The following is a 13,676-nucleotide window of genomic DNA, read 5'->3' on the forward strand; positions in this document are numbered from 1 at the left end:
GGAGCATAATAAAGTCCTGCAGCCAAGTGGGAAATGAAGAGATGCTGCCTTGGATCCTCTCAATAAATGGAAAATTGGGAAAAAACTCTCTGATGTCCACCCTCCACTCTTTTCACCTGAAGGGAGGAAGAATGCAAGTAATCCAACTTACTAAGAACTGGAAATGTTTAGTTTGGAGAAGAAAATAGTCAGGGATAGCATAGTAATTTTCCAGTATTTGAAAGACTGTCATTGCAAGAGGGATTAAACTCTGTTTCTGAAGGCACTTCTGTGTTTTAGGTTTATTCTCCACCATCAGTTTTATTTAGGTTCTTTCTTCTTTATTTTCTTGTGTCCTTTTTTAGAAAGAAATCTTTTAATTTTCCTTCTAGAATTATTTTGTTGTTATTATTTTGAAAAATATAATTTATTTTTTAACTTTTTCCCCCATGAATAGTTTCTGAGATTTTACAAGACAAAAATCTGCTCATTTAGATTTTTTTTAAACTTTTTATAGCTTTGTTGTTTTTAGAATTGTATTTTGCATTTAATAATTATAAACAAATACAAATAGTTCACTCTAAATTGACAAGAACTGTAAATGTAGAAGTTTGGGTTTTTTTTAATGTTTTTGAGTCGTTTCAGTGGTGTCTGCCTCTTCTTGATCCCATTTGGGGTTTACTTGGCATAGATACTGAAGTAGTTTGCCATTTCCTTCCTCAGCTCATTTTATAAATGAGCAACTGAAGCAAACAGGATTAAGTAACTTTCCCATGGTTGAACAGCTAGTGTCTGAGGCCAGTTTTGATCTGACTTCAAGCCTTCAACTCTATCACTGCATCACCTTGCTGCCTCACTATTATTATTATTAAAACTGCTCGATGTCTTTGGTCTTTTGTGAGAATGAGGAATGAACAATGGTCTACTGTGGTCCTAGAGTATGAAAAAAATGAGTTTAAATTCAGCCTCAGAGACTTACTAGATGTGTGACCCTGTTCTTTACTTTCTCACCTGTAAAATGAGCTGGAGAAGGAAATGGCAATCCTCTCTGTCTTTATGAAGAAAACCCCATATGGGGTCACAAAGACCTGAACAACAAAAATATTTCTCCTGCATTTTAAAATTGTATGTGCAATTTAAAAATATCATATGGTGGAGGGAATTATATTTTATTACACACTAATTTACTATACCCTTAAGCAGAAGCTTTCCTTTCTGACATGAGTGACATATTTCATATCTCATACACACACACACACACACACACACACACACACACACACATATATAAAGATCCTTGCCTTTTTACTAAAAGGTAGCGAATGTTTTATGACCCCTTGTGTACAAGAATATAGCAGTATATTTTTATTCTTGTTTTTGTGACAGAAAAGTAGAAACAATGGCAACATGAATTGAATGGAATATTATTGCATCTAAAAAATAACAAATATGAAGGATTCAAAGAAACATAGAGGATGAACAGGCTTGCCTTCCACAAGTCTCTATTTCTCAGGGAAAGAAACAGAAACTGAAAGATGGAGATGTGAAACTGGAGGTTAGTGCTGGATAAATAGATCTACAAATCATCAGCACTGAGATAATAATTGAAACCATGGGAGCTGATGACATTGTGTAGGATAAAAATACACTGAACAAAATCTTCAGGAACTGGTCTGAGCAAAAGAAAATTTACTTGCTTTTCTCGAGTGAAGGGCAAACTCCAAATCTCTCATCAAAGATGGCAATGTCCCAAAGGACAGTCGAGCAAGATTATATATATATATAGGTCTTAATGCAGGTTCCCCTCCCTAACCACTTCTCTAACTTATTGACTGTGTCTCTGGAGGTACAATTTTATTCGAGGAAAATCTACCCCAACAACAGACATAGAGAAAAGAATGAAATGCTTCCATATTTTTCCCACTAGATGGTGAGTTAATTTGGGACCTTCATCATTATCTTAATAATTGGGTGGTTAGACTGGCCTCCCAGTTTGCAAAAATAGTCTTATCATAAAGCAGGTGGCTCATGAGCTTCTCTTTTGAAATGCAAGGTCTTTCTAGGAATAGTCCAGTAATAATAGTTTGTTTTTCTTAATATTTCTTATCCCTGAGAGGACTTCACTAGGAATATTAACCCTGTGAGGGTTTTTACTGGGAATATTCCACTCAACATCACCAAGTGAAATAGTATTTTAAGATTTTGCCTATGGGCGGCTAGGTAGCACAGTGGATAGAGCAGCGGCCCTGGAGTCAGGTGTACCTGAGTTCAAATCCAGCCTCAGACACTTAATAATTACCTAGCTGTGTGGCCTTGGGCAAGCCACTTAACCCTATTTGCCTCACTAAGAAAAAAAAAAAGATTTTGCCTAGCTATCTTCTTCTCACTAGCAACCGTCCAAAGTTCTCTCTTTTCCTCCCTATTAGTGATACATGGGGTTTATAGCACTTGAAGTTTCTTCTTCACAAGGTTTTGGTGAATCTTTGTAAATCTTAAAAAAACTATATTATTTAGCTTTTGCTGAAAATGTATAATCTATAATACTATATTTAGATACAAATATAAAATAAATTTAGAAAAAGTAAATGGTTATGTCTCCTGAAAAGTCTTATTCTTTATATTATATATAGTTACCCAGGTCACTAAGTGCTTAGCAAAGTGGTGCAAGAAGAATATATCATGTTTCCCTAATGGAGAGTTAGACTCAGGGCAGGACTGGTCTCATTCATGATCCATTTTTTCCAGCATCAAGATTTCCACTTTCCAAAACTGCCATTATCTCCCAGCAGAAGGAAGGGGGAGAACCACTGTCCCTGAATCCACAGGGTATTGAGAAAAGAGAGATCCTAAGAGGCAGCTGTACAGGTGAGGGGGAAAAAAATCAGTCAGATGTGGGGAGACTCATGTGTCTTGGGATGGGGAGTGAGCAACATCGATCATGAGAGCAACCCAAGATTAAAGGCCACTTTATTCCATACATTTTCCTCCTTGGGCAGAATTGTGGAAAGATTTCTCTTAAGCCTACTCTATATTGAGAAGGTTCAAAGACGGGGAATTAAAATGCTGTGACCATAAGACTGTTTGGTCTTCTATATTCTTTAATCTTCCATACACACAGAACAGGTGACATTTTTTGGTTTGTTTATTATTTCAGATGGTGTGACCAGCAATGAGAACATGCAGTTGGCACTAAAGCAGGAACATACTAAGGCAGTGGAACCATCCAGGGAGATATCTGGTGGATTAAATTTGAATGCTCACCATGTTCCCAAGTATGGAGAAGTTTGTGAGCATGAGAGCAGGATAGCAAGGCTATGGAAAAATCCTATAGAGGATGGACTACATAGATGTGATGAATGTGGAAAATACTTCATTCAAAACTCAGGCCTTATTAGACATCAAAGAATTCATACTGGAGAGAGACCTTATGAATGTAATGAATGTGGTAAAACTTTTAGTAGGAGTTCAGGTCTTTTTAATCATAGGGGAATCCATAATATACAAAAACGCTATCAGTGTAAGGAATGTGGAAAAGCCTTCAGTCAGAGTGCTGGACTTATTCAACATCAGAGAATCCACAATGGAGAAAAACCCTATCAATGTGGCCAGTGCAATAAAAGCTATAGTCGGAGATCCTTCCTTATTGAACATCAGCGAAGTCACACTGGAGAAAGACCCCATAGATGTAATGAATGTGGGAAAAGATTTAATCGTCACTGCAACCTTATACGTCATCAAAAAATTCACATAGTCACTGAATTAAGCTAATTACTCTATGCCCCGTGAACTTTTTTCAGATATCAGATAAGTAGATCTGGAGAAGGTTACATGGACAAAATAGCAGCATTTATCCCATAAATCTGCTTTAGAGCCTACAATTCACCTGCAACCAAGGAATGACACCTTGAGTGGGTTTTACAAATCATTGCTGTCTCTCCTTCTCCTTTCCATCTTCCTTGTGCTTCCCCTCCTTTCCCATATTGATTCTCCTTTAAGTTACCACTCCCTTCTATCCAACAAAATCAGTTGTCCTTGCATAAGATCTGACCTTTAGAAAAAGATCTGACTTAGTTTAATTTCTAAAATCACAGCTTCTATTGAAATTTAGTGGCATTGACCTATCATCTTTACTGAGATTCATTTTGAATGAATCAGTTGCTCTCCCTAGGCCCATTTCCTTCAATAGTAAAAGTAACTTTTAAGTTTTATCTAAAAGAAAAAGGTTTTTTCTAGCTGTGACAATTCATTTTTTGTGAGTTTAAGTAGTCTAAATATATTGTTAATATTCTCTATGTAAAGTGCAGAAAATTTGTCAGCTCTAGCAGCAACATATTAGTTATTTCCCTAGGCACTTTATTTTGTTCTGATAACTTCATTGATTCTGATGTAGTGTAATAATGTTTTCCCAATTAGCATAAAACTTTAGAAATTTTTAATCTAATTTTAATAATCTCTGACTGGAAGGATACTCATGCTATTCATTTCAACAAATATATTTTTAAAATTTTACTTATGTAATGTACTCCAATCCAACTATCTGTGCGATGTTAGAATACCAAATAACATCAGAATGACCTTTATGTGGTGAAATAAATGGATGATAATATCAAAGAATGTTGAAAAAAAGATAAAGGAAAACTTACTCTATTTAACATTATGGTATTCTATACACCCATTAGGTTTAATATTCTTTAGTCTGAGACAAAAATGCCTCACAGAATAATGGATCAGTGGAAGAGAACAAGGATTCAAAAGTAGAACCAAGCAAACATAAAACACCAACATTTGATAAATACACAAATAACAAATATGGATTAAATTTCATTTAAAATTTTTATTAGATAGTAACATAGAGGAAAAAACTCATATTTAAGATATAAAGACATTCATTGGTTCCAAATCTCTTAATTTTTCAGATAAAGAAAATGAGCTAATACAGAAAAGTAATTTGGCTAAGATCACTAAGTGACATAGACAGGAATGGAATCAAAGTTCTTTTGACTCTATATCAACTTTTTCCATTTTTCTGTTTTATAATCTTTTTTTAAGGTTTTTGCAAGGCAAATGGGGTTAAGTGGCTTGCCCAAGGCCACACAGCTAGGTACTTATTAAGTGTCTGAGACTGGATTTAAACCCAGGTACTCCTGACTCCAGGGCAGGTGCTTTATCCACTGCACCACCTAGCCGCCCCTGTTTTATAATCTTAAGTCAAAACACACTCATTTAATTTTTGAAGGATCAAAAAAGAACAATAAATTGTTAAGGCCTATTTTTGTGCAAGATCATTGTGTGGTCTTTGAAACACAAAGACCAGATGAAAACTAATTACTGCCTTCAAAGAATTCTACATACAATATCTAATTCAACTCTGAAGAATTCCTTCTAAGTATCTACCACACTGTTCCTAAAAATTTCCATTGATGGGGCAATCAGTACATCCCAAGGCAGCTCTAATTTTTTTTTAAAAGATTTTATTTATTTTGAGTTTTACAATTTTCCCCCTAATCTTCCTTCCCTCCTCCCCACTCCCACAGAAGGTAGTCTGTTAGTCTTTACATTGTTTCTATGGGTATACATTGATCTAAGTTGAATGTGATGAGAGAAAAATTATATCCTTAAGAAAGAAAAATAAAGTATAAGAGATAGCAGAATTACATAAGATAACAGTTTTTTCCCCCTAAATTAAAGGTAATAGTCTTTGGTCTTTGTTCAAACTCCATGATTCTTTCTCTGGATAAAAATGGTATTCTCCATCACAGATAGCCCAAAATTGCCCTGATTGTTGCATTGATGGAATGAGCAAGTCCATCAAAGATTGGTTATCACCCCCATATTGCTGTTAGGGTGTACAATGTTTTTCTGGTTCTGCTCATCTCACTCAGCATCAGTTCATGCAAATCCTTCCAGGCTTCCCTGAATTCCCATCCCTCCTGGTTTCTAATAGAACAATAGTGTTCCATGATATACATATACCACAGTTTGTTAAGCCATTCCCCAATTGAAGGACATTTACTTAATTTCCAGTTCTTTGCCACCACAAACAAGGCTGCTATGAATATTTTTGTACAAGTGATATTTTTACCCTTTTTCCATAATCTCTTCAGGGTATAGAGCCAGTAGTGGTATTGCTGGATCAAAGCATATACATAGTTTTGCTGCCCTTTGGGTGTAATTCCAAATTACTCTCCAGAAAGGTTGGATGAGTTCACAGCTCCACCAACAATGTATTAGTATCCCAGATTTCCCACATCCCTTCCAACATTGATCATTGTCCTTTCTGGTCATATTGGTCAGTCTGGGCAGCTCTAATTTTTGATAAACTCAAGATATACCCTAACTTTCACATATTTTTTCTAGTTCTGTTCTCTGGTACCAAGTCCATTTCCTATATATTTCCTAAGATCTCTGAATTTATCAATTGGTATTCCCCTAAGTCTTCTCCAAATTAAATATCTCAAATAACTTCAACTTATACTTATTTGAGTAAGAGGACATAAATCAAATGCTGTACATTTAAAAATTTCTTATGTGTATCTTGAGTATAAGATCTTATCAAAATTTACTCAGGAGTTCCAGCTCTGCTAGATGCAATAATGTTTTCTCTAGGTCTACAGAAAAGAGATGAATCTTCTCAAACATGGAATCCTCCAAGATTTCTATATAGATTTACTTAATAGGTGAAAGAACATATCATATCTGCTCACCAAACAGGTACAGATAATGGATACCATTTATACAGCTGTCAGAATAGGATAAATTGGAACAACTAACCTGAATCCTAACTTTGAGTCCAGGAATATAAGTTTTACAGAATCTTTCAAGTAAAAGAACCCTTGAACAAGAATTCCTCCATCAAAACTAACAAATTCAGTCTCTTTCAGTGACTTCTTTTTTTAAAAAACAAATTATTTATTTAAGGCAATGGGGTTAAGTGACTTGCCCAAGGTCACACAGCTAGGTAATTGTTAAGTATCTGAGGTGAGATTTGAACTCAGGTATTCCTGTCTCCAGGACTGGTGCTCTATCCATTGGGCCATCTAACTGCCCCCTTTCAGTGATGTCTATTAAAGTGGAGCCTTGTATTACTAGGCACAGCCAATTTCCACTTTTTAATAGCAGTGTATGGAAGTTTTTCTTCACGTCAAGCCTCTTCTGGAGCCAAGCAGATCTACCTTCCATTTAAATAACTCTTCAAAAATCTAAAGACACCTCTTATGTATATCATGTCTTTTTTTTCCAGAATAATTCCCCCTCTTTCTTTCTGAGATCCTGAAATGGCATAGTCTCCAGTTTTTTCACTGTCCTGGTTGCTTTCTTTCAGATGTACTTCAGCTTATTTAAATATTTTATAAAATGTATTGTCCAGGGGTAGCTAGGTGGTACAGTGGATAGAGCACCGGCCCTGGAGTCAGGAGTACCTGAGTTCAAATTCGACCTCAGACACTTAATAATTACCTAGCTGTGTGGCCTTGGGCAAACCACTTAACTCCATTGCCTAGCAAAAAAAAAAATGTATTGTCCAGAAGTATATAGAATATATTAGCTGTTTATGCATACACATGTGCAAATGTATAAATGTAAGCTCCTTTCATTACAAATGTAAGCAGGAAGTGTTTGATTTTGTCTTTGTGTCCACAGTGCTTGGAATGGTTCCTATGACCGTACAGAAGTTATATCTTGTTGACTGATAAAACTTGACTAGGGCAGAGCAAATGGAATTATTATTTCCCTCATTCTGGGAACTATTTATTTCTCTTTTAATGTAACATAACATAGCATTAGCTTTTTAGCTGTTTAAATTAAGCTCAGCAACTTCCAGATTTCTTTATCAAAAATTTTTGTTCTTCCATGCCTTCCTTAACCCATTTTTTGAAGCTCAAGCTTAAACTTTTGTATTTATTCCTATCAAATTTCATCTTATTAGATTTCTCTCATTCTTCTCACCTGTGTTGACCTTTTTGGATCCAGACACTCATCCAGCATATTAGTTACCCATTCCAGTTTTCTGTCATCTACGGATTTGTTGAGTATGTAGTATCATGTCTTCATCAAAGTTATCTTAAAATGTTGAATTGTACAGTTTAGTAATTTGGTAAATTGAACAAGATGCCAAATTTAGATTAAGAAAAGGATTTGAGGGGCGGCTAGATGGCATATTGGGGCGGCTAGGTGGTGCAGTGGACAGAGCACTGACCTTGGAGTCAGGGGTACTGAGTTCAAATCCAGCCCCAGACACCTAATAGTTACCTAGCTGTGTGGCCTTGGGAAAGCCACTTAACCCCATTGCCTTGAAAAATCTAACTAAAAAATGATTTGAACCCAGATTTTTATTTCTTTTATTAGTATTTTGACCATAGGAAAGTCATTTAATCTATTTTGGATCTCATTTTTCTCATCTGCAAAATGGTGGAAAGTGATTGAGAGAGCAGGAGTCACTTATACTTCACTTTAGAGTGGAACACACAGACATTCTAAAATAATACACAGTTTGGTATAGAAATTCACTTAAAGAAATAGGAAATAACTGAGAGAACACAAAAAGGCAGGAATAAGAGAGATGGCATATTGAGGGGGTATTATTGATAATCAAAACAAAAATATAATCCTGGAGGGTAAAAAAATAAAGAAGTTTTAAAAAAGATTTTAAAAGACAGGAACCTGGGTAAAGAGAAGATTAAACAGAAGAGGGGAGTCAGATTGCATCAAATAAAGATTTCTAGTTCTGAGAACACTTATCTCTCACTACCTTTTTTTTTAATGGATGAGTCGGGAGCCTAGAGAATGCAAAGTATAAGAGGATAGGATTGAAAGAAATAATCAATTAAAAACCATACCTCAGAATGTGAATGGGATTAACTCACAGAAGAGACTAGATTAGGACACAGAAACACAGTTGAAACATAAAGATTCATATAAGGATATTGTAGGTAATAGCTCTAAAGTTCTCTTAGTTCAGGTTCAATGTTGGGGGGGATGAGACATTCTTGAGTCATTGAACATTTATCAGAGGAAATAAACTTTAACAAATTAAGGATTCAATGGCATCTATGTTCTAAATTTGGCACACACAGCCTCTCTCACTTCCTTGTAGAAACATGTCTAATAAACAAGTCTATTAGGTTATAATGACTTAGGTGGTCTTGGGCACCTACCAAGTCTAAGAGATCCAAGACAGCATGACTTTGTCTTTTTGTTGTCCTTAGGCCAGGAACTGCATCAGAGTGTCTGGGGCCAATCAAGTTTTCAGGGTGTGGGGAGAATTCTTCAAAGCCTCACAAGGGAAGCCTCTCGAGAAGCTGGGTCCAAAGGAAGTTGTGTATGAGATTTATGTGTGGCGAGAAAAGCTGTGCTGTGAATAAGAGAGAAGAGGTAAGAGAATTCTTATGATAAGAGAAGCTATGCTTCTTCTTCTATTAATATCCTGACAAAAGGGTCAGAGAAACTTATTACACTTCAGGTGAACTCAAAAAAGCAATGTCAACAATCATGATCTCAGACAAGGAAACAGTAAAAAATAACCTTAATTAAAAGATGTGTTATGTTTAAATGTACCATAAAACATTAAATTAATATCAATACTTTATATATGTATATTTGTATATATTATATGTATTATTTATATATAATATATATTATTTATATATAATATATATATAATTTATAAATGACAGCACCTAAATACTTAATATTTTAATATCTAAAGGAAAAATTTAATGACTTATTGGGAAAAATAAACAGTAAAACTATGATAAGGAACTTTATAAGTGATAACTTATATGCAACCCTTTCAGAACTAGACAAATCTAACAAAAAGATAAATAAGAAAGTTAATGCCCTAAAAATAGAATTTTAGAGAAATTAAACATAACTCTCTTGTGAATACTGAATGAAAATAAAAGCAGTATACTTATCAGTTGTTCATTACATGTTTATATAGATTGTGTATTCAAACATAAAAATGTCATAGAAAAGAAGAAAAGTAGAAATATGAAAAATCCCTTATTGGCCACAATATAAGAAAAATTATGTTAAATAATTTGAAGACAGAATGAAAATTAAATGGAGAGTAAATAATTTTATACTAAAAAAGTCATAGAAACAATTAGTATTTTCATCAAAGAAAAGTACAATAATGAAATATTCAGTTCTTAGAGGGAAATATAACTATATTTCTATTAACAAAAAAAAAAGAATAGATCAATGAATTGCTCATGCATCTAAAAAAAAGAAAAAGTAACAAATGAAAAGCAACTTAACAGGGGCAGTTAGGTGGTACAGTGGATAGAGCACTGGTCCTGGAGTCAGGAGAACCTGAGCTCAAATCCAGCCTCAGACACAGTCACCTAACCCCATTACTTTGCCAAAAAAAGAAAAGGAAAAAACACCAAAATAAAAATTATCAATATCAAAAAAGAGATTAACAGAAATTAGGATCTATGTTTAACCAATGAAACATAAATTAATGGATTATAAATAGAAAGAGGAAAACCAAACTTCCTGAAAAAAGGAAAAGGATGATTCACAACAAATGAAGAAATGAAAGAAATTATTGTCAGGGTTTTTTGCCCAACTATTAACCAACAAAACCAAAGATTTAAATGAAATGGGTAGAAACAAAAAAAAAATAACCTAATCTTAGAAAAAGAAATTAAGCAAGTCATAAATGAATTATTCAAAAGAAAGAAAAATCATCTCTAGAATCAGATAAGTAAGTGAATTATATTAAGCATTAAAAGAAAAGTCATTCCAATATCACTTAAACTGTTTATAAAAATAGAATCAGAGATTTATAATTTCTTCTATGATACATATATGCTCTGAACTAGTCAGAGAAAGTAAACTATAGACCAGAATCCCTAATTATAAAATTTTTAAATAAAATATATACAAATAGTAACAACTCAAAAAGATTATATATTTTAAGTCAAAACAGTATTTGTGCCAGGAATGTAGGATTGATTTAATATTGAGAAAACTATAAAAAAAGACCATGTATGTAACAAAAACTATAAAATCACATAATCATATAAATAAGTGGAGAAATGATTTTCATACTCTACCCATTTCTATTCAAAATAATTTTTAAAGCATAAGAATAGACTTTTCCCTAATACAGCAAATGGTGTTGCCAAATCAAGAGTCAATTTCATATGTAATGGAGAAATAGTAGAAGTATTTTCAATTAAATTAGCCTGGATATTCAATTATCAGCATATTTTTGATATGCTCACAACAGCATAAAGATAAGAAAAAATAATAGAAAGAATAAACATAGGCAAAGAAAACACAATTATCACTTTTCTAGAGATAAATATCCATAGAGAGAATATACTCATGACTTCAGTAAAGTATCAGGATAAAAATAAACTTATATAAATTAGCAACTATTCTTTCTATTACCAATAAAAGTCAGCTGGAAGAAACAGAAACTATGAAAAGAAGAAAATATTGGGAATATAACTAACTACCAAGGCATGAACAAGAAACTATATAAATATATGTACAATTGCATGTATTCTTTACAAAAAATAAAGACTAACCTGTAAATTGGGATGTATAAAATGTTCCCTTTATTGAGCCAGACCATTGTAGTAGTAGTAGTAGTAGTAATAATAATAATAATAATAATAATAATAATAATAATAATATGCATTTAATTTCCTCATAAGTACTTTACAAATTAAACTATCCATGGAGCACTTCATAGAATTGGAAAAAATAGCAAAATTCATGTGGGAGAGCAAATGGTCAATAATCTAAAGGGAAATAATTTGATAAAGTGGAAATAAGGATTCATCATTCTATTTCTTAGGCAAAACCAAATTACTTTGTTGATTACTGCTTTGTAATGTAGATTGCAACTCCATATTTCTAATTGTCCAATAATGCATAAATTACATCTCTGATTTTTTTCTTGGCAGTTATTTTTCCAATGAGATAGTTCATATTTTCTTCTTTTTGTCAGTCTTTTGATTTTGTTTTTGTTTCTTGATGTCTCGTGGAGTCCTTGACCAAATTTGATTTCTATAGAGTTAACTTTTCCATGAGGTTTTTTTTTTTAATCTATTTTACCATTTAATCAATTCTGATTTTTTTCTGGATTCTTTTTTGTTTTTGTTTCCTAATTTTTCCAGCCAACTTCTTGAGTTTGGACTCTATATTAGACTTTGTTTCTGTTTACCTCTGGGATTAAGGTCATCTGTGACCTGATCTTCTGATTTTTATGTCCTGTTGTTTTTGGTTGCTGCAGTTAGTTTTAAGTTTCCTGTACTTCCAAGGTAGTATGAGCCAGGGAGAATTCTGGTCACTATAGTCTACATTCTAGTTCATGATCCCTCATGACTGAAGGTACTTCTGTCTTCCCTGGAATTGCAACACAGAAATGAGTTGAGTGCCAACTTGTGCTAAGTACTGGTTCAATGGATCTCTTTCTGAACTAGATGTTCTTTCCCCTTGCCATTCCCTGGTTGTTGGGAAAGGTTCATGCTTCTATGACTGTCACCACTACCTCCAAGGTTCATATAACTAGTGCCACTTCCTCCATGCCATACTCCAGGTCAGCCTCTACCTCAGTGTCTGCACACCTCTTTGTCCAACCACCCAAGCTGTCTTGGGCTGGAAAAATCCCCCCCCCCCCCCCGTAACGGTTTTTTGGTTATTCCAATAAGAATTCAGTTTGACACACTTTTTAAAGGTGTTTGGGATGGTAGTGTTGTGGAAGAGCTCAGCAAAAATGCCAACTGCACTCTATAATCTTGGTTTTGCCTTGGAAACTCTTAGTTTCTTTAAGAACGATAACTAAGCTAATATGTCAATACATCAAGAACTGATTCAAGTCTAGAAAAATGCCAACCATTTCCAATAGATAAATGGTAAAAGGATATGAATGGGCATTTCTTAAAGGAAGACAATTATGCTATAAATAGATGTAAAAAACCCTCCAGATCATTAAAAATTAGAGAATGTAAATTAAAATATAACCATAACCATGACAATGACAAACAAGGCAATTATTGAAGCAATATGAGAGGATAGGTACACTGAACACTGTTAGTGTACTTGTACATTTTTCTAGCTAGTCTGTAAAATAATTTAGAATTAAAGTAAAAAAATCACTAGCTTTTTGAATCTATTCTCTCACCCAGTGATACCACTACTATCCCTATACCCAAATGAAATCAAAGAAAAAATATTTATATTTATATATTTATAGAAGCTATTTTTGTGGTTGCAAAGCAGTAAGGATATGAACACATATCCTTAGGGAAAGATAAAATTTTGTTATAGAATGTAATGGAACATAAATGTTAAATGATGAAGACAATTTTCCAGCAAACCTAGGGAGATGTGTAAAAACTGATTCAGAATGCTGTGAGCAACACCCAGAGAAGAACTTATACAATAGCAATTACATTTTAAAGAAAAACATCTAAGAAAGGCTAAAGAAGTATGATTAATACAAAAATCACCTAGAATTTCAGAAGTCCTGATGTGAAATACACTACTCCCCTTCCAACAAAGAGTTGTTGACTTAAGGTTCAAAATCAGATAAATTTTTGGACATAACCAATATGATGATTTATTTTCCTTGGTAATGTACATTTTATAAAAAAAAATTTTAAGTTCAATTATGGGGAAGTGATTTAAATGGAACTGGAAGAGGAGACCCATTAATAAGGCTACGAAAATTTTTTAAA

General features: G+C 33.7%; 1 protein-coding gene across 1 annotated transcript in view; it reads left to right on the forward strand.

Moving 5' to 3' along the window:
* LOC141514394 (uncharacterized) overlaps positions 1-13,676 on the forward strand; it is a 73,052-nt gene that overhangs the window by 36,166 nt on the left and 23,210 nt on the right. The window contains exons 8-9 of the mRNA XM_074225192.1: positions 590-594; positions 3,365-3,604. Coding sequence (XP_074081293.1) covers positions 590-594; positions 3,365-3,604 — 245 coding nt within the window. The remainder of the gene's footprint in view (positions 1-589; positions 595-3,364; positions 3,605-13,676) is intronic.

Source organism: Macrotis lagotis, chromosome 2 (genome assembly GCF_037893015.1).
Source record: "Macrotis lagotis isolate mMagLag1 chromosome 2, bilby.v1.9.chrom.fasta, whole genome shotgun sequence".
Classification (NCBI taxonomy): Eukaryota; Metazoa; Chordata; class Mammalia; order Peramelemorphia; family Peramelidae; genus Macrotis; species Macrotis lagotis.